The 21,890-nt window shown below is 35.5% G+C and overlaps 1 protein-coding gene across 3 annotated transcripts in view; it reads left to right on the top strand.

Moving 5' to 3' along the window:
* The window catches only part of LOC105233100 (glutamate receptor ionotropic, NMDA 2B), a 250,271-nt gene that overhangs the window by 210,366 nt on the left and 18,015 nt on the right, over positions 1 to 21,890 (top strand). For 2 of the 3 annotated variants that reach the window (XM_049455162.1, XM_049455161.1), the window contains 8 exons: positions 12,463 to 13,234; positions 13,301 to 13,451; positions 13,733 to 14,326; positions 14,410 to 14,699; positions 14,800 to 14,952; positions 15,038 to 15,189; positions 15,301 to 15,808; positions 15,887 to 15,991. In XM_049455162.1, coding sequence (XP_049311119.1) covers positions 12,463 to 13,234; positions 13,301 to 13,451; positions 13,733 to 14,326; positions 14,410 to 14,699; positions 14,800 to 14,952; positions 15,038 to 15,189; positions 15,301 to 15,808; positions 15,887 to 15,991 — 2,725 coding nt within the window. The remainder of the gene's footprint in view (positions 1 to 12,462; positions 13,235 to 13,300; positions 13,452 to 13,732; positions 14,327 to 14,409; positions 14,700 to 14,799; positions 14,953 to 15,037; positions 15,190 to 15,300; positions 15,809 to 15,886; positions 15,992 to 21,890) is intronic. The other variant, XM_049455163.1, reaches the window with a different exon arrangement.

Here is a 21,890-nt window from a genome sequence, read left to right as displayed (position 1 = left end):
GGCTCAACTCTTCTACGTGCAATAAATCTTAAAAAATTACACTCCTTCATTTATGCAAACTCAAATTCAATCACAAAAAACAGAAAATAGTTATAATAAATGTATTTATTTTTCATATGCGTAAAATTTATTTCGTTTATAAAAAAACCTAATTATATTTAATATAGTATTAATCCTCCATTCGTGATTTCTTGCCTGGTAGCTCTTTAATTACAGGGATTTATATCCCATAAATAAAATATATTTATGTCACCATAATTATCCTAAAACATCAACTTAAATCGCCTAGTTTATAAAGCTGTGCTGTTAAACAAAATCAATTTTCCCATTTTTTTTTTATATTCCATCCATGTGTGTGTAATTGCGCTCTTACTTTCATTATTATATGTTTGTTATTGTATCTGCGTCTGTGCGTCACTTACAACCGCAGAGAAATTCATATTGTGACGCATATGCACGAATTTTATTGCTTTTTGTACAACAACGTTTCAAACATTGAGTCAGGGCAACCTTCTGCTGGTGTACCGTTAGCTGAACTTACTTAAATTGGACATTCTCAAATAAGTATTAAAGTATAAATATTTCAGTTTGATTGATGGCAATCGAAAAGTGATTAATTCTTTCAAATTTGTGTCATCCCCTGAATTGATCGCTTATTGATGAAAAACAACTTTTATTTTTTGTTCACAGTTAACTTTAATAATAACATGCGGATGATATTACATATAAATGTTAAGTGTGCATAAATTAATTGTGGGATGGCATAAGACTACTTGCTTTTCACATTCTGTATATGAATAATATGAGTTAATAGTTTTCATATATGTATCAGAAAATTTATTTGTAAAAACAAATAAAATAATGATATTATATGGGAAGTAGACGTGCTCAAACTACGATTTTGCCAAACCATCCACCTTCTGTATTAAATATTCTGAAAACACACAAGAAAAAACGGTTGCAGCGTCTCCGAGGTTTCCTTCTGAGTGTTACAAACTTTGTGGCATATTTAATATCCCTATTGAGGGAAGGGAGTTAAGAAATTTCTTCTGAATGATAAACGATGACATGCACTACCTAATTCATACCATTAAATTTAGACTTTTGATGAGATATATCAATACGTTTATGAGAGATGCCTCTTAGACCCACTTTTCAACAAATTTATGCCAAAATATTCCTCTAATTTTTTAAACAAGTTGAGTTTACCCTGAAAAAATTGATTTTTTTAGATAAAAAAAACTGGAATTTTAGGAAATTTTCTAGGAAAAGTCAGTCGAATGTAATTTTTCCATAAAGGTAATATAATATATTTATTTTCCCTTTGCTTTCTGTTGTTAGACATTCATGGTTTGATATCTGTTGGATTCCAAAACATCGAAGTCTGATTTGTGATAAAGTTGGACACCCACAAAGAAAGTGTAGAACCGTTGCCTTGCTCCCTTCGAGTTTGCAGCTACAGCACGTGTCATTGTCATTTTTAACGCATGTTCTTCAAATGGCCAGTGCCCCGTTATGGTTATTGTAAACCTGTATATACTTTTCCTGGCCCTATGTATTAAGACCTTGGTTTTTGTTTTGTCATAGTTTGGCCATTATCCTGCATTTGGTTATAGACCTCCATCTATTCTGCGCTGTTTTCTCAAATTGCGTATCGTACTCCTTACTAATCGCTCCTAGCAGACACAGTATTGTCTCTGTCTCCGATTCATATACAGAGTCCCTGACTTAGCCAACTCTTCTGCTTTTTCGTTGCCGAAAATGTACCTATCACCGGAAATCCCAAATTATGGATAAGTCCAGTTGACATGCCAGGAGCTTAAAGACGTTCTTGCATTGTTTAGTACGCTGGAGTTGATCAAGACTAGTAGTGCCGCCTGATTGTCTGTGTAAATGGTTGCCTCCCGCAGTTGTATTATATGGTAGAACTTCATAGGTTTTCTCTATGCCCAGTTTTTCCGCTTAGAAGATGCTGGCTGAGTTAGGTAGGCGATAGGATAAATAGATATTAAGCTCTAACGAATATACCCCTATCTCTTCACCCCAGTCCATTTTGGACCCGTCGGTATAGATTGAGTTACTATTGTCCTCCTCCTCCCCTACAAAACCTCTTCTCCATTCTCGTCTAGAGAGAATTCTCAATTGGAAGTCCCTATTGAAATCCAACCTTTTGAGAAATTTGTTTGATTTATTTAGATTAGTTTCGTGATGGTTCAGAATTTCGCTATGTCCATAACTCTTCCCATTCCAAGCACCAATCCCTTAATGCATATAGCAAAAAGTGCTGCCACTTTACGTGTGAAAACGTCTATGGGCAGTTGGTGCAGGAGCATGTTTAGCGCATCAGTCCTACATGACTTAGATGCCCCGGTAATTCCTCTCTTTGTATTCCATTTAACTTCCTGATGTTATATTGTTCATTTAATGCTGATCAGGAAACCAGTGCTCTATACATAAGGATTAGTTCAATGACGGTGGTATCTACATTCAGAGAACTACTTATATTCAGTTTTTGCTATGTACCCGTTAGCATGTGTAATACGCTATATAAGCTTTCCTAATATGTTTCTCAATACTAGTTTTCCAATTCAGTGTGGTATTTCTCATTTATCACACTGTTGTCGGAAATCCAAAAATGCTGAAGTTAATTCGTTTTGTAAATCGCATGGTGTAATGCTAGAAATGTGGACAAAACTCTTAAACTCTCTGCTACTTATAATATTAGAAAAAATATTTATAAATTTAAAAGAGAAATTTTAGAGCTAATTCATTAGAAGGGATTGATTGCTTAAAATTGAACATATTCTTAACATATGAAATTGGTTTAATCCAAATGAAATCACATATTCATTAATGAAAGCAGAAAAAATATTTTTTCGTTATTGAGTGTATATGGATATAAAACACAATATTTCCTTTTGTTAGTTAGCTGATGCGCTGACAGCTGCTCGATCATTTTTCGCCTCATTTTGCTATTGATTTCTTTCTTTTTATATCACAATGTTTCGAATTTCTTTTTACATAAATTTTATGATACATTTTTGCTTTTATTCCTTTTGTATTTGAATACGCGTGTTTTTTGCACATATTTTCACACATGCGTACCTATGTATATATGTACATACATATGGGCGTGCTGGGATTCTCTGCCATCAGCAGACACTACAAGTTTGCCACACCAATGACAGTTACCAAGCCGGCAATGACTGCCAGCCGTGCTAATGTCATTACTACTACACACATTTATTCCTTTTTTGTTGCTGTACCACAGCTGCTACCAAGCGCTGGTGCTGAAGATTTTTCAGCGAGGCGGTGATGAATGCCTACTGTGGGTGTGTAAGTGTGCAGCAGCAAGCGCATTTACATAAAAGCCATTATATTGTGCACATAACTATATATGTATATATATTTTAAGTATGTGTGCATGTGTATATGTCTCTCGTTGCATGTGTGGTGTGCAAATTTGTGATAACGATAGAGATGAAAGTAATTGAATGCTGCTTAAATGAAATTAATGAGTCTTATAAAAACTTGTCAGACTTGCGGGCGTCAACCACATTGCACACCACACGCCAATGCCTTTTGCCTTTTATTGCGTCTAAATAGCGTCGTGAAATGCCGAATGCTTTTACATATTTGCATAGACGTGTGTATGTATATGTATTTAAAAAGCGTGTATTTGTGTGTCTGCATCTATTCGTGGGTGCCGCCGTTTGGTGTTGTGATAAATATGAATCCTAATAGGCCCTAAGGGGTAGGTGGCAGTATAGACTATTATAATGAGCACGCGACTGCAAATGATATTCAAAGCACATTAACCCGTTTTGCGCCATGTTGTTTTTCGAAATTTTTAAATTTTTTCTTAATCTTAATTAATTTTTATGTTTTTCTATTAATAATGTTATCATTTTCAAAATGGTCCTATTTTGTTATTAAAAACGTATTTAATAAAATTTTTAATATACTTTGAGAAGAGCACTCAATTTCATCCTGAGTGGAATTTAGGTCCTTTAACAAATATCTCTTTATGTTCCTATTTGGCTGCATTGCAGGCAGTTTTTTGAATCAAAAAAATAGCATATCCGATTTTTCGCAAAAAAGTCTGGAAGTGATTACTCAGTGTAATCATCCTTTTTGTTATAACTGCTCGGCATTCTTCTTATCAAATGACGATGCCTTCAGTTCTAAGTCCCATAGTGTGGCATTCCATAACCAATAATATCGGACAAAAACTGTAAGATAGATCCCGAAAAGGTACTTGTAAAAGGCTCTAATACTAACACAATGATTTTGCACCCTAAAAGTAGAAACACATACTAAATACCATTTAAGAAAGTGGTTTCTGCACTTTTCTTTTATTTAAAAAACAACTTTTTTATTAAAACAGGTTTTTTTGCAATTTTTTTGAAAAATATGATACAAAAAATTAAAAGTTAGAAACAAATTTTTTTATCATTTAACATTTTTTTTATAAATTTAAAAATTAATTAATTAATTAAAAAATCAAAATTAAAAAAAAAAATTAAAAGGTTTTTTTTTGCCGTTTTTTTTTGAAATAAAAAAAAAATAAAATTGAAAACAACTATTCTTAAAACATTTGGCGTTTTTTTTTAATTTTCAAAAAAACATGTTTTTATTTTCAAAGCATAACCTTTTTTGCTTTTTTATTTATTAACAAAATTTTCAGTTTTTTTTTTTATAAAAAAAGTTTTGAAAACAGCTTTTTTCAGCATTGAGAATTTTCAAAATTTAAAAACAATTTTTTTTTTATTTTTCAAAAACCAAAAATTTTTTTTAATTTTCAAAGCACAACTTTTTTTGCTTTTTCATTAATTAGCAAAATTTTCAATTTTTTTAATAAAAAAGGTTTTGAAAACAACTTTTTTCAACATTAAGAATTTTTTTTATTAATTTTCATAAAATTTTTTTTAATTTTCATAGCACAACTTTTTTTGCTTTTTCCATTTAGTAGCGATATTTTCAGTTTTTTTTAATAGTTTTGAAATCAACTTTTTTCAACATTGAGAATTTTTTTATTAATTTTCAAAATTTAAAAACAACCTTTTTTAATTTTCAAAACAAAAATATTTTTAAATTTTCAAAACACAACTTTTTCTTGATTAATTTGAATTTTTTTTGCAAAAAAATAAAGAAACTTAAAAATAATTTTGCTGAAAAGTTTTTTTAACAAACAAAAAAATGTATTTCACACTTGAAACAAAAAATAGTCGAAAACTTATTTTTTTTATAGTCACATAGATTTTTTTTACATAAATTAACCGGGTTTTTTAATTTTTTCGTACTAGTGCTTATCTTAACTTAATTTTGTAATTTCAAGCTGAAAAATCTATATTCGCCACTATTACTGAACACACGCTTACAGGCAGTAACGGGTTAAACAGCCCTACCTAATGAGTAGCTCAGTGACTCTTGAACACACATGAACGCACATAGCGCACACATACACATACTCGTTTGTACACACGCATTCTAATGAATGAATGAGCGTCGTGGAATATGTGGCGTAAATGATTGAAATCCGCGCTTGAATGATGGAATAATAGGCTTCCTGCTGCTTGCTATTATCAACCGCTGCCACATTGGCCACCGCAACAACCCACGCTACACATCACTGCAATTATTTGCGCTGAATGCGTTACACTAAAGCGCTGACTGCCGCCGATTGCTATTAGCAGCAAAGCAGCGCCACAGCACGGCAAAGCAGCGCCCGCATGGCAGGCGTTTGTGAAGCGTCAGCCGTTTATGACACATTTTAGCACATCGAACCCCTACCCGCCGCATGGCGTTCAGGCATTTTAGAAATGTTTAGATATTCATCGAAATTGTGCGCGCTCAACATTATAGCTAGTGAAAATCCTGCTGAAAACGAGGCGACAAGACAGCAGCCGGTGAAACTGCTTAAATTGCTTGATGACAGTATCATAATTGAATTTATGAGTTTCCACACCTACTCAACTCGCTGCCTTTTGTCAAGATTTTCTATTCATTTACATAAATATTTGCCAACCTTTTTTCCTTTCTCTGCATATATCAACTACGTAGCGGCGAAAATTGTTTTACTACTGTAAATGCATATACACACATACGCACACAGAAATATTAATGAAATGGGAAAGTGGCAACAGTGATAGAAGTGGCAGCAACAGCAGGCAAAGATTGCTCATTCTAATTTCAACTAAAATGAAGCTTTTTAGTGTGCCTCTTCTTCTTGTTCCTCTGTAATATTTACTTGTTAATTGAATTTTGTGCGCTTTCACAGAGAGAATACTATAGCGATTTGAAATCTAATTTCAGAGTTTATGTGCGACAACTAAGCTTTGGCAATTTTTCACAGGCAGGTGTGCATATTGGACTATAGAGTGGATACTCGAGTGGCCAAATTGATTTAAAATTTAAACTAGACATATTTTGGTGCACTATGCCAGAGTAAAGTCGAACAAAATTTTTGTGTCAATACTTCAAATATTGCTGTTCTACAGTCATAAAATGTTCCGAAAATAGTTGTTAGGAAATCTATGGCGTTTGGAATCCTTGGTCGGATTTTATACCGAATCTGCCTCAATTACATAGAGTCAATCGTTTTCCATATAGCAGAAGCGTTAGCTGCAATTACACCGGGGCTATAACTACCGCTCTTTTGACATTTCTCTTTAGTAAAGTTTGCCATTTCATCATGGAAAGATATACAATCCATCAACGAGTCGAAATTATTATCATTTACTATCAAAATTCGGAGTCATTGGCCTCAAGTTTAAGAGCGCTACGTTCAATTTATGGTCGTCATAATCATCCTGTCAGATCGACAGTGGAAAATTTTTAATCCACAGGCACAGTACAAAATATTTCCGTGCCAGTGTGACAAAGAAGTGCTGAGAATATTGCTGCCGCTGGCGCATTAATTGAGGAAAATCCAAATCAGCCTCTCACAAGTCGTTCTCAAGCGTTGGGCATCTCTGTAACGTCGTTATGCTGAATTTTGCGAAGAGATTTTGGCCTACATCCTTACAAGATCAAGTTGACGCAAGAACTGAACCCGATTGAATACCAGATTCATGGTATGTTCGTGAATTGGGCGTAGAACTACTTGTATTATATATGATCCGGATTTTCATCGAAAGTTGATTTTCAGCGATGAGGATCATTTCTGGCTTGGCTCCGTCAATAATCACAATATGCGTTATTGGTCAAGCATAAATCCACACGTACTTCATGACTCACCACTGCACCTCGAAAAAATTACGGTTTATGTCCCGGCGGCGCACAGTGGTGCCGCTTCATACAAGCCGCGGCAAAAAATAGAAGGAATCGAGGTAGGGCTTTGAAATTTGGCACACATCTCTCATATTGCCAAATTAGATGAAAAAACAAAATTTATTAAAATCCGCCCACAACCACGCCCACCTCCCATATAACACAAAAATCAAAAATCATCCTACAGTAACAAAATTTTCTACAGTGTAATATTTTGTAAATATAAGCTTGTCCAGAAAAAATATAAATAATATAATCACAAAAGTTGCATTTTCGCTGTTATCAGGTACAGTTGCAGTAGATTAAAATGCTAATTACTCATGAGTTGGCGGCTCATTGCAGCTGATTTTTTTTCTATCGATTAAGGAGATTTTAAAGTTTATTTTGTGTAAGTGGCTAACCTGCGCGCTCCTGCGCACAATAGTTATATTCTGTTGAAGTTGTGAAATATATGATTTTTTTGTACCATGAAAAAACATCATTTTAAAAAAAAATGTTGAAAAAGAAAGTATACATTTGATGATGTAAATCACATCTATAATATTGGTTTTAATAAATAAAAGCTTTACAATTGATATTTTATGGTTAACTTTCGAGTTTTAACCTTTGCAATATTAATCACATTTTTCTGAGTAACTTTGTTGGACTTTGAAGCTCTCCCAACAAAAAACCATTGAATATATCAAGCCCAAGTTTTCGGATAATGATATTTGATTAGTTCTTAGCTTAAATTGAAAAGATGGTACAAATTTGGAGTGATGAAAAAAATCCTTTTTTTCCGCTCTGGCACCACTGTGCGGCATCATGGGGCCGTACTTCCTTCGAGTTGATCAATACCGGCACGTTACCGTGAATGGGAAGAAACTTTTTCTTTATAATTTACTTATAATACTACCCAATCATAATATAAACCCAACTACATTTCTTGCTGGAGACTCTACACTATTTGAAAACCATTTCTCTATAATTGTGGTTAATATTGAAAAACGATTCCCATCGAAAATATGTATTGTAACACTCTCACACTATGTCATGGCAGCGCAGTAATTTGCTTTCAGACACTTTCGTATTTTACTCACAATTCTGTTTGAGCACATTTTAATAAGCTGACGGTGGAAAAAATTACGGAAAATATTACAATCCACACTGGACGTGTTGAGTGATGTTGGCGGCTGCTGCGGTGGTTGTTAATGACATTACGAGTACTGGCGCTCGCCACGCTTGGCATTACTGCGTACTAGTTATTTAATTAAAATATTAACCTTGCCACAGCTTAGGAAAATGGCGAAAAAAGCTAACTTCTAAGGCCGACAGCGAATTACTATACATGGCATTAACGGTACACCGCCTGCTGGCACTAGTGAGAGAAGGGAAATGAAAGAAAATCTAGCGCAGAGAATAATTGACAGCAGCATCCCTTAATGTCACTTTGACAAGCAGTGCGCTGTTAAAATGCTTTAAGTAGTTGATTTCTTCCTTTCTTTACGCTTTATTACGTACTTTGCTGATATTTTCTTCCACGTCTTATTTCTATTTTTGCTGCTCTTAATTTCTCAACCACAACACCAGTAAATGAGCGCAATTTAACGGTTGATTTTTGTTAGAAAAAGTACAGTTAATTAAGCCACTTACAATTCCCCAACTTCACTGCTTGAATTGGTGAAGAAGTCAAGACTTAATCGATAAATAAATCCCAGTTGAATTAGTTTAAAATCCCCATCATGCTCGAACATTTGTTTTTAATGTTGCATAATGAACTTTCTACATGTTCGACACGCTTGTACACATTGGCAGCCCTGCAAAAAAGTGTTGTACACAATGGTAACCCTGCAAAAAATGCGACAGGTTCGAGATGAGTCTGCGGTTAGTCGCAAAGGAACGTGTGTCTGTAGGAATTTTTGATGTTTTTGTATAAAACGAACTATTTCCTTTTGTTTGTGAATGATCTGAGGATCCAATTATAACCAAAAAGCATTTCTCGTATGTGGTTGTATTAAGGGGTTACATCGGCTTACTCGAGTAAATAAACGTTTTTTTTTAACAATTTTTTCTCATATAAAAAACCAAATATTTTGTTAGAATATTTTATTGTTACAAACATACACTATTAACAAAGAAATTCTGAAATTTTTGGAAAAAAATGTTTTAAACTCGGCCATTGCGACGACATTTCCGGTAACTCCTCGGAAAAAAGAGTCGCCCGCGTTGGCAGGATAACTTTTTACAGGATGATCTAAAGTAAAAAAAGACGTGTTTTAGTTGAAACCTTAACTTAGAGCTTGGACGAAGGGGTAAAAACTTAAAATTGAATTTTGGCAGACATTTTTCCAAAAAAATAAAAGTTCAGTTAAAATTTCTCGATATTTTTTTTTTCAAATAGTTGTAATCGAAAAAAATTCTTCCAAGTCGTTAAAAATTCTATCTCAAAGACCTGTGTAAAAAAATCTTGCGAACCGACTTCAAAAACGCGTTTAAAGACGGAGCACTTATCCCAGTTCTCAAGGCTCTATTTGTATCTCATAAATATTCCTGGAATCAACTTAAAATTTTAGGACAATATTCTAGATGTGTTGTAGAGTATTGAATATGTAATAAGACAATAAAAAATCGATATTTTTAAACCCATAAACACATTTAACTCCTTAATGAGAAATGTAAGCAGAGACTAATTTACATCCAACTGTAGTCTAAAGACATCCTTTTGGGACTAATTAATATCTAATTGTATTCTGAAGATGTGTATTGGAGACTAATTCATTCCCAATAGTACCATATAGAGAGTAATCCGTGTGTACTCTCTTTAAAACTTACTCCTAAAATTTTGTGCAGGGATATGTACGATTCTAAATGTGTGTCTGTATATTCGTGTTTTTTACTGTTTAGTGGTTTCTCAGCTAAAATTGTACCCAATGAACAAGTTGTATTGGATTTTAAAGTATCTGTCAAGGTATCAATTGTAACGATTTTGACTCCGTAAAGTGAAAAAAATATTAAGCGGATAATTGTGGCTTGCTATAGCTGTCGTAGTGACAGAAAATATTCCCAAAATTAGTTTGAGAAATGCTGCTTGATGCTTGGCTGGTTAGAAGGGCGCGACCGTTACAATAGATCCCCGTCTTGGTAACTAAAACTGGAAAGCATAATGTACCGGTGTTCTATATAGTTTTTTTTTTAAGTACGAGGAAAGATTTCCAAGATTTATTACACTTATAAGTCAGATCTTGGAGTTTCCTTTACATTCAAATATTGCCAATGCCTTCGTAAACGTCCTAAGAAACTAGCTTCGCTAGAGCCAAACGTGTGCTGGGTATAAGAAATTTGACTCCGCCAGAACTTAGATATTCCAAACAAGTTAGTGCTTTGCTTAAAAAGTTTCGCGGTTAATCGACAGTTAAATAGCCAACGAAAATAATAAACTCACAAGCACACAAATACCATAGTACCTAAATAATTTATACACTTCGGTTGCGCTCGGTGGTAAATCGTGCAGAATATTGTGCACTTAACTGCACGTTTTATATGTTTATCTGGTGGTAAATTAATTAGCACGTAGACCAGTGAGAAATGGGCTTTCACGATTTGTGCTAATCCAATAATGAAAGTAGGACGCTCAAGAAATCTAGATATATTCATAAAACATATATTTCCGAAAAATTCAATTAAAAAAAATGGAATGTTAGTTTTGTTCACGATTATATACAATTTGAGGTTAAAACTCCCCCTAGACTTTGGCAGCATAACTTCGTACACCCACTGTTATTACCCCAGATATGTACTTCAATTCAGACAACCAAACAAATCAACCGATACTGCAATCCAAAGTAATTAAGCAACCGGCAAGCCAAACGAATCTCGCTTACAATGTCGTCGTTTGTCTACATATTTGTCCGCCCATTCGGATTCATTATCGTGCTGAGTCATTAGCCTGCTGCTTTTACAATAGCACATCGGACTCTGCTCTGTTGTCTTCGTTACGCAATTCTTGGAACTCGTCTCCCCTCTTCTTTCCTCGTAAGCTATGTTCTAGCGAAACGCTTGCTATCACGGCGAAATTTATTACTGCCTCAGTGGAATTTAATTACCATAAAACCACGCTAAATTTCTGAACTAGTTGCTGAATATCCGTGTGCTGGAATATTAGTGGCATTCCCGCTGTGGTTAAAGCGCGCAATGAAGCTGCCGGCGTAAATGAACTCAGGTTGCAAAATAAGTCGACGTTTGAAAAAAACCACTCGGAGTATGAAAAATCATGCTTCCAGCCACAAAATTCACTAGCGCATACGAGAATGCAACTTATTAATTCGAAAAAATGGCAGCCTTCAACTGGTTTCATGTAGTGGCGCTGAAAGCAAAATTCTTATTTTTTCGTATAAAAATTTAAATATTTAAGCATGTAGGTATTTAGTATGTATGTACATGTGTTTATAAGTTGTTTATCAGGTAGGCCACGCATAGACCAGTTTTGGCCCCTTGCGGTACTAGATTTCAGTTACTAGGTCCATATGAAGTAGTCATCCTTTAGGACGCGATTTCAACAGACTCTGTGACCTCACTAACGATACCTTCTCCAGTTTATCTTACCGGGGGAACCCCAGATGCTTACCGTGTAGTCTTGCTAATGCGGGACAAATGTCCAAGAGATAATCCACTATTTCCCTGCTGCCTTTCTCTAGACATTTCCTGCAGTCTTCTCGATCTGTTATCCCCATTCTGTGGGCGTGCATTAATTATGTAATACAATTTTCAATATTTAAGGGGTAGTCTAGTCTAGAGATGTAAAAAAATTTAAAATTTATTTATTTAACATTTCGATAGTTAAATTATTCATAAAATTCTACTTAAACGGATTTTTAAAAATTAAAACTATTTTCAAAGCTCTAGTCGTGTTAGTGTCATGCAACATAGCGCCGGATTATTCTTATAACTTTAAGCGTGTTTTTCTCGAGACTGTTTTGTTTGTCAAGAGAACAAAACAAAACATTTTTACAACAAAAAATATCGAAGACCCCAATACTTCTAATAAACAGCAATAAAAGAATTCAAGAAGATTCATAAATTAGAGTTAATGAGAAATCTTATATGGTATATGTACGTCAAATAAGATGGTTTCGAAAGGACTTCATTTCACATTAACTAATATTTTTCTCAAATTTTTCTCTTTTCTTTCAAACACTTGAAAAACTGTTACAGCCATATTGAGTACACTCTGTAAAGAGTTCTTACAAGCGAATGTCTCTGCCATACTATATATGATGAATAATGAACAATTCGGTCATAGCACTGCCTCCGCTCAATATTTTCTACAATTGGCCGGGTATCTTGGCATACCGGTAATCTCATGGAATGCCGACAACTCGGGTCTGGAGAGACGCGCCTCTCAATCGACACTTCAACTTCAGTTAGCTCCAAGTATAGAACATCAAAGTGCTGCTATGTTGAGCATTCTAGAGCGTTACAAATGGCATCAATTTTCGGTTGTCACCTCTCAGATAGCCGGACACGATGATTTTGTACAGGCTGTAAGGGAGCGTGTCGCCGAAATGCAAGACCATTTCAAATTCACGATACTCAATTCGATTGTGGTAACGCGCACCAGCGACTTGATGGAATTAGTGAATAGCGAGGCTAGAGTGATGCTCCTCTATGCCACACAAAGCGAAGCGGTTACTATTCTTAGAGCTGCTGAAGAAATGAAGTTAACTGGCGAAAATTATGTGTGGGTCGTCAGTCAATCGGTTATCGAGAAGAAGGATGCACAAACACAATTTCCCGTTGGCATGTTGGGCGTACACTTCGACACAAGTAGTGCGGCGCTGATGAACGAAATATCAAATGCGATTAAAATTTACGCGTTCGGCGTTGAAGCATACCTCACAGATCCGGCTAATCGGGGGCGACGTCTCACAACACAATCGCTTTCGTGTGAGGATGAGGGACGTGGACGTTGGGATAACGGTGAAATGTAAGAGCACAGCTTTGACAAAACTCTTTTAATGCTTTATTAATAATTTTATTTTATTTCGAATAGCTTCTTCCGTTATTTGCGCAACGTATCCATAGAAGGTGATCTGAATAAACCCAATATAGAATTCACTGCCGATGGTGATCTCAAATCTGCTGAATTGAAAATCATGAATTTACGTCCTGGAGCAAACAATAAGAATCTCGTTTGGGAAGAGGTAAGTGGTATAACTATTCGTTTGATTTACTTGCACCACAAAAGTCTCCACTCTTCTTTATTTTTTGGTTTTGTGTTCAACCTTATTACGTTTACTTATCTGGCCATTCGATTTAGTGTATCTTTCTTTTATTACATACCATTTTATTTGCTAAAAAAAATCCCTATCTGATTTTTCATATTTTCAAATTTCCTTCCTGTACATGGCTATCCCTCTCTGTATTCCTATGCACTTCTTTGCTCTTACTATTGCTTTCCACTTTCCTAATCTCCACTAAATAGATTGGCGTGTGGAAGTCATGGGAGACGCAAAAGCTTGATATACGTGACATTGCCTGGCCGGGTAACTCGCATGCTCCACCACAGGGTGTACCCGAAAAATTCCATTTAAAGATAACATTCCTCGAAGAGGCACCCTATATCAATCTCTCGCCCGCCGACCCAATCAGTGGCAAATGTCTAATGGATCGCGGCGTCCTTTGTCGGGTCGCGGCCGATCACGAGATGGCCGCTGACATCGATGTCGGGCAAGCGCATCGCAATGAATCGTTCTATCAGTGTTGTAGTGGCTTTTGCATCGATCTACTGGAAAAATTTGCCCAAGAATTGGGTTTCACATACGAATTGGTGCGGGTCGAAGATGGTAAATGGGGTACACTTGAGGATGGTAAATGGAATGGGCTGATTGCGGATTTGGTAAATCGTAAAACCGACATGGTATTGACATCGCTGATGATCAATACCGAACGCGAAGCTGTGGTGGACTTCAGTGAGCCATTCATGGAAACTGGTATTGCGATAGTAGTGGCTAAGCGTACGGGTATTATATCACCAACAGCTTTTCTAGAACCATTCGATACCGCCTCTTGGATGCTGGTAAGTTCGCATTGCACTGAGAGTTGTGAGAGTTATCTTATAATTTTTGACACGAAACCGTTTTCTCAAAAAACTAAAAATAGGTCGGCATTGTGGCGATACATGCTGCCACATTTATGATCTTCCTTTTCGAATGGCTTTCACCAAGCGGTTACAATATGAAACTCTATCTACAAAATGCTAGTGTAACGCCATATCGTTTCTCGCTATGTCGCACCTATTGGCTTGTGTGGGCGGTACTCTTTCAGGCTGCTGTACATGTGGACTCACCGCGCGGTTTCACCTCACGATTCATGACGAACGTGTGGGCTCTATTCGCTGTGGTCTTCTTGGCCATCTACACTGCTAACTTGGCTGCTTTCATGATAACGCGGTAAGTGTTGCTTGTCGACGAACAAAAATTTATTTGTTGTTGTTTGTTTTGTTTGTTTGTATATATTTTCTAAGTTTTGTTTTCGTTTTATTTTCAACAGAGAGGAATTTCATGAATTCAGCGGTCTGAACGACAGCCGCTTGGTACATCCCTACTCGCACAAACCCTCATTTAAGTTCGGTACAATACCTTACAGTCACACCGACTCGACTATACACAAATATTTTAAGGATATGCATCACTACATGAGACAGTAAGTGTCAGGAAAATGCAATAATATATTTAAATTCCTAGTTCTACTCAAATATCACAATTTTCTTTTTTTAATCATTTCATAGATACAACAAAACTAGCGTCGCTGAAGGCGTAGCCGCCGTACTCAATGGCAATCTCGACTCGTTCATCTACGATGGCACTGTGCTCGACTATTTGGTGGCACAAGATGAGGACTGCCGTTTAATGACCGTCGGCAGCTGGTATGCCATGACAGGTTAGTAAACAATAGCTATATACATATTTTAGAAATATCCAACAAAATATAAAAAAAGGAAAATCATAGCTAAAAATATATTTTCATGCAAATTATTCTGAAAAATTTTAGGTTATGGTCTTGCCTTTAGTCGCAATTCAAAATACGTCCAAATGTTCAACAAACGTCTATTAGAATTTCGCGCCAATGGCGATTTGGAGCGCTTACGTCGTTACTGGATGACGGGCACATGTCGTCCCGGCAAGCAAGAGCATAAATCCTCCGATCCACTTGCGCTAGAACAGTTCTTATCCGCTTTCCTACTACTTATGGCTGGTATACTATTTGCCGCATTACTACTTCTGCTCGAACACATCTATTTCAAGTATGTACGAAAACGTTTAGCCAAAAAAGATGGCTGTCATTGTTGTGCGCTGTTGTCACTGTCAATGGGCAAAGCGTTGACATTTCGCGGTGCAGTTTTTGAGGCAACAGAAATACTGAAAAAACATCGCTGCAATGATCCCATTTGTGATACACATCTGTGGAAAGTGAAGCATGAATTGGATATGTCACGTTTGCGTGTGCGACAATTGGAGAAGGCGTTGGATCAGCATGGCATTAAGCCGCCGCAATTGAGGTGAGTAAAAGCCGTGCATGATTTATTAATGTGTCCATAAATGCAATGCAATACATATTTGGTCTTATTCATTTGCAGATTGACGTCATCTACGGATATGTTGAATCATCATCATCTGAAAGAACGGCCACCGTTGTTGGGCAACTTGAGTTTAGCTGCGAGTGCACAAGATTTATACAGGTGGTAAGTTTTTTATGAACATATAAATGTGCCCTCTCCCCTAGCGCCCCGTAGTAATCCACATACATAATAATAATAACCCCAGTGCCCAGTGAGTGAGTCAATTTTCCACCAATGAATTGCTTTTATGATTATATCTCCTGCATGCGACAACACCACAAACTCATAGCCATTATTCACATATGTACTATATACACACACATATTAATTTGTGATATCATTCAACTACCAATTACGTATTTACGTGCACACGTGTGATTTTGACAGCCGAAAATTGAGTTGAATTTGGCAGTTTATACGTATCTGAATCTCCTCAGATTATAATCTGTCAACTCAAAAAAGCTTAGTAGAAGACTGACTTATTAACTGACCCGTTTGTGTTAAGCCAACAGGAAAATTGCTATTTAATAGTAACGTTACTTTTTTATTTGTCTTATCCTCTCAAACTCCTTTTTTCTTTCTACTTTTACTAATAAACTATTGTTTGGCTTTTATTACCCCGTACAAGGTATATTACGCTTGACACAAAGTTTCTAATACCCAGAAGCAAACGTCGGAGAACCAATGAATGATTAGCGAGAGCTTAATTGATTTAGCCGCATCCTTCTGTAATTATACGCCAGTCTATTATGTCCAAGAAGCTGCTCATTCTTTGAAATGGCCGACATCGGACATACAAACTGACCGGTCAAAATCAAATACTTGTATGGAAAACTTTTTTATTTGGCAAGATTTCGTCACGAAATTTTGCTTTCAACTTTTTCCAAGGCAATGCCACAGTTTCCAAACATAGATCGGATCGATATAGCTTATAGCTGCCATACAAACTGAACAAACAATCTAATTAAAATGCCTGTATGGAAAACTTTTTTATTTGAGAAGATATCTTCATAAAATTAGGTGTAAATTCTTGACCATGACAATGTCGCAATCTCCACATACTTGTATGTTACTCAGATTGGACCACCAGCATATAGCTGCCACACACATTGTATGATCAAAATCATGTTCTTGTATAGAAACTTTATTCTTTCAGCTTCGTTACAGGCGAAATTGACGTTTGTTGTTTTTCTTCACTAATGTTTGTTGCACTGAGCAGCCATTATTTGTTTTTATTTTTGCTCTGTACTTATTTTCCTATTATTCTTTCGATTATTTCGATAACAAACGAAGCTAAAAATAGCAGCGTCACAAAACTTGTTTGCTCTGTTTTGTTTTTTGACTCTTTCTTCTATTTTCAATTGCTTTAACACAAAATCGGATTATGGAATTTCCACTCAACTCAATTGTGTGGCTCATACTCAATCATACCTACCATACATTCATTCATTCATACATTTGAAAAGGAAATCAAACTACAACTCTGCCTCTCTCCACTATACTACTCCATGCCAGTACCCATTTTAATATATACTAAATACACCTACATTTGTAGATATTAAACACACACAGACACATTCACCACACTCACAACTTTACTTATTGCTTGGAAATTTATTCTGGAGTGTTGTTTACTTACGCTTTTTAGTACATTTTCTTTTTACATTGTATTCTCCTGTCGTTTTTATCGTTATCGTTCTGTTGTCGATGCAAAAAAAACTCAAAAAAGTCCAATGCAAATATTTAACACAACAAAACAGAACCAAATTCCAAGGAACTAGGGTGTATGAGCGCTTAAGTGTTCACAAATGATTTAGCAAACTTTATTGGTATAAGCCATACATAGATACATATATACATATGTACAGAATATACACAGTTAAATGCCGTATTTGTATATACTGTTTGATGTAGTTCCCAGTATCGTGTTCACTAAAAGTTGTGGTATTTAGTACCTTTTTAGTTTCCTTTTTGTTGATTTTTTGGTTGTTCCTTCAGACCACTTTGAAAAATATGAAAAAATTGTTATTTTACTTTTTCCTGTGCGGCTTAAATATCATTTTCCTTTAGAATTTTGTATGAAGTTTGAAGCTCTGTTCCATAATTAATGATCAGTGGCAGTAAAATTTGCTCCAATAAGGGTTATCAGCATTAGAATATATTTTTGAGGAAAACAATTAGTATTTATACAAATTTACTGCTCATATTAGTAAAAGTTGGAAAGTATCGAATCGAATAAACTACATTTTTTAAGATATTATCTGATATCCTATCTCAGTTTTTGAGATACCGATCTGAAATTTCGAACCTCTACTTTTCCCCTCAAAAAATTGCTTATTTTTTCGAAACCGCAGATATCGAATCAATATAGCATACTGCTACCATACAAACTGAACGATCAGAATCAAGCGCTTGGATGAGAAGTTTTTTTATTTGACAAAGTATTGTCACGAAACTTGGCATAAATTATTATCAAAGGAAACTGTGCAATATCCGAAGAAAATTTTCAGCTCGGGCCAATATAACATAGCGTTCAAAATTAAAAACTTTTTTTTACTTGTGAAGGGTATAACAGATTCGACGCTACCGAAGTTACCGTTCTTTTTTTATTTTTAAGGGAACAACGCGCTAATTTTGCCGGCAAAGAAATGGCAAATCGAAGGCAGCCACTCTTCTTATTGTTAGATTGCTCATACGCAGCGTACCACCGTAGTTAATACCACCGCATAATGCATACAATCAATTTATGCGCAATAAATACTTACTTAGGCGCATATGTAAATAGATGCAAATGTTAATACCAGCAATTTATTTGTATCCTTATTGAATTTATGAGTGCAAATGTATGAGCATTATAGCCTGATGTACAAACATGGCACCTTCGCACTTACATACATACATACTTACTTAACAAAACGTGTTTGCATGAATTAGGCTGGCTGACAATATGGAAATGACTTCATTAAATTACTTTATCATGATTTGGGTAACTGTGGAGACTACTAACTGGCTTGATGGCTGCCTGCAACTAATGCTCTCATTGATTGTTTGACTGGGGCTAGAGGAGGTGTAGTGATTTTATTAAGGGCTTAAGGAAGATCGTTATACACACAAATATTCTCATCGATGTAATTGCATTTACATAACGCCCCACAAACTCATATACATATTTGTAGATACAACATTTACTCTTGCCATATGACGAATATATTAATTGAGCAGCCGCCCAAAGTGTACATTGTTCGCTTAATATAGTTCGCATACTCTAAAATATGTATATTTTTTATGTACTGAAAAGGGTATATTAAATTTGAATTGAAGAGATACGTTTGAAAAAGATTAGTCAGGGACCCAATTAGGTGTATATGGTCACATATAAATGATCAGTGTGGGGGTCTGAGGTATGTATATATATACGAACTAGTATCTCAGTTTTTGTGATATCGTTCTGAAAATTGGCACACGTTGTTTTCTCCCTAAAAAGCTGCTCGTGTTACGAAATCGCCGGTTTCCAACCACTATAGCATATAGCTGCCATACAAACTAAACCCTAAAAATTAAATTGTTATATCGAACACTTTTTTATTTCAAGAGATATCTTCACAATATTTAGTACAGATTATTGTCCAAAGCAACGGTACAATCTCCGAACAAATTGTTCAGATCGGACTAATATAGCATATGGCTGCCATACAAACTGGGCACTCAAAATTATGTTGTTATCGGGAGCACTTTTTTATATGAGGAGATATCTTCACCAAATTCAGTATAGTTTTTGCTCTAAAACAACGGTACAATCTCCGAGCAAATTGTTCAGATCGAACCAATAATGCATATAGCTGTCATACAAACTGAACGCTCAAAATTAAGTTGTTATATGGAACACTTTTTTATTTGAAGAGATATTTTCATAAAATTTAGTGTGGACTATTTTCCAAAACAAAGGTACAATTTCCGAGCAAATTGTTCAGATCGGACCAATAATGCATATAGCTCTCATACCAATTGACCGACCGAAATCAAGTCATGGTATAAAAACTGTTTAATTGTGAAGGATATTATAGTTTCAGTGCGACGTTAATGGTTTTTCCTGTTAGCATACACTACATGTGTTGTTGTGAACCGCCCACTACACACACGCTACCACAACCGTTTCGCGTTGACAATCTCTTCGCTTCACAAAACTCATGCACGAGCTAAAAACAAACTCGCGCTTATGTGACATTATGCACACTCCTACTCAAATCGTTTTCATAACTTATTCACACGTGATCCGTATATATAGTATCTTCTTCTTCTTAGTATACATATAGCAATATATATAAATTCATGTGTATGATGTATGAATATACATTTATACGAACGCATATGATTAAACCCGTAGTAAGCTCTTACTCCTGGTGTGTGCATTATATTTTATTTACAACAACTTAATCACTACTTATTATTAAACATTCATCTGTGTATGCAACAACAACTACAATAGCAATAACAATCTCACAATTCATATGTGCAATAAATACCACATACCACAACAATAGAAGTAGAACCTGCAGAATGTGGGTTTTCAGGTTGAGCGAAGATGTGTGTTTTTGCAGATACATATATGTTTGTACACATATATAATATATGTAAATACATATGTGCATATGTAATTGTATTTTGTATTGCTGCAAGGAACACAAGTATGGTTTTATCAATTTCCCTATCAATTATGTATGCGCAAAGTTGTATCCAGTCCCATTAACATATTTACATATTAAATTTATACACAGTCATACATACATACGTACTTGGATTTGTATATTGCGATAATTTTAATTTGTATTTACTGCATTGGCCTCAGCATAGTTTGCTTTAATTCACTTTTGCTTAACTTTTAAAATACATTATCGAATATCCGGGTTGGTAGGGAAATCTTAATTGATTTAAACAGAGGCAGTCATTGGAATGAATAAGAGAATATATATGTAGAATATATTTATACAAAGACAATTAAGCTAATTGAATATAAATCACATGTTAAAGAATTCTTATATGAATGTCGGCATTTTTGTTTAAGCGAACAATTTAATTTTATTTTATTTGAGTGTATTCCAAAATGTGCTGACTTAAGGGTTTAGGCTAATCTCTCTACTTATTTACTGCCATAAACACCACGGTTATAGCCTATTTATCAACAACGCACCAGTCGTTTCTTCTGTTCGCTATCTGGCGCCAATTCGAGATACCAAGTGCAGCCAGGACCTTTCTCCTCATCTCTCGAACGGAGATCTTCCTCTTCCTCTGCTTCCACGGGCGGGTGCTGAATTGAAAACCTACAGAGCTGATGTCTTCTCTTCCATCCGGACAACATGACCTAGCCAGCGGAGACACTGTCTCTTGATTCGCTGAATTATGTCTATGTCGGCCAATCTAGAGCCCTAAAAACAGGATAACTTTTGGAATATATATTCAGGGAGTAAAGAAAAGAAATCAAAATCCATTGTTTAAGGCTGTTGTTACGAAATCAACTGGTCCAATTGTTGATAGTACAGGTTCAATTACTCTTTGGACTTAAATGGTTCAGCCACGCATATGCGACACCTAATTGGAAAATTATTCGTTGTGGTCTGAAGGGTTGAAGTCGAGATTGCTGCAATTATCGTTTTAGTGCTTCAATTCAGTCAGATTTCTTAATTTTGTTTTGTACACCTCTTGCTTGACATAACCCCATAAAAAAGTCTGATGCTGCTCATCAGGTCAGATAACTTTGGCGGCCAGCTGAAAGTGAGGTTTCTTGATATTAATTTGTTTTCAAATTTTCGTTGGAGCTCTGCAATAAACTTCAAAGCTCCATCTTGGTGGAATCAAACACTATTGAAACAGATATATTTTCTGAGTAAAAAACTCATTCAACATCTTTAAATAACGATGACCATTGATAGTTACAGTTACACCGTTTTCTTCAAAGAAGTATGACCGACAGTATATGTACCTTGATGAAACTGCGCACCACACAATAACTTATTCTGGGTGAAGT

Source organism: Bactrocera dorsalis, chromosome 4 (genome assembly GCF_023373825.1).
Source record: "Bactrocera dorsalis isolate Fly_Bdor chromosome 4, ASM2337382v1, whole genome shotgun sequence".
Taxonomy (NCBI): domain Eukaryota; kingdom Metazoa; phylum Arthropoda; class Insecta; order Diptera; family Tephritidae; genus Bactrocera; species Bactrocera dorsalis.
Note: the sequence above shows the minus strand (reverse complement) of the source record. Positions and strands in the feature narration are given on the sequence as shown.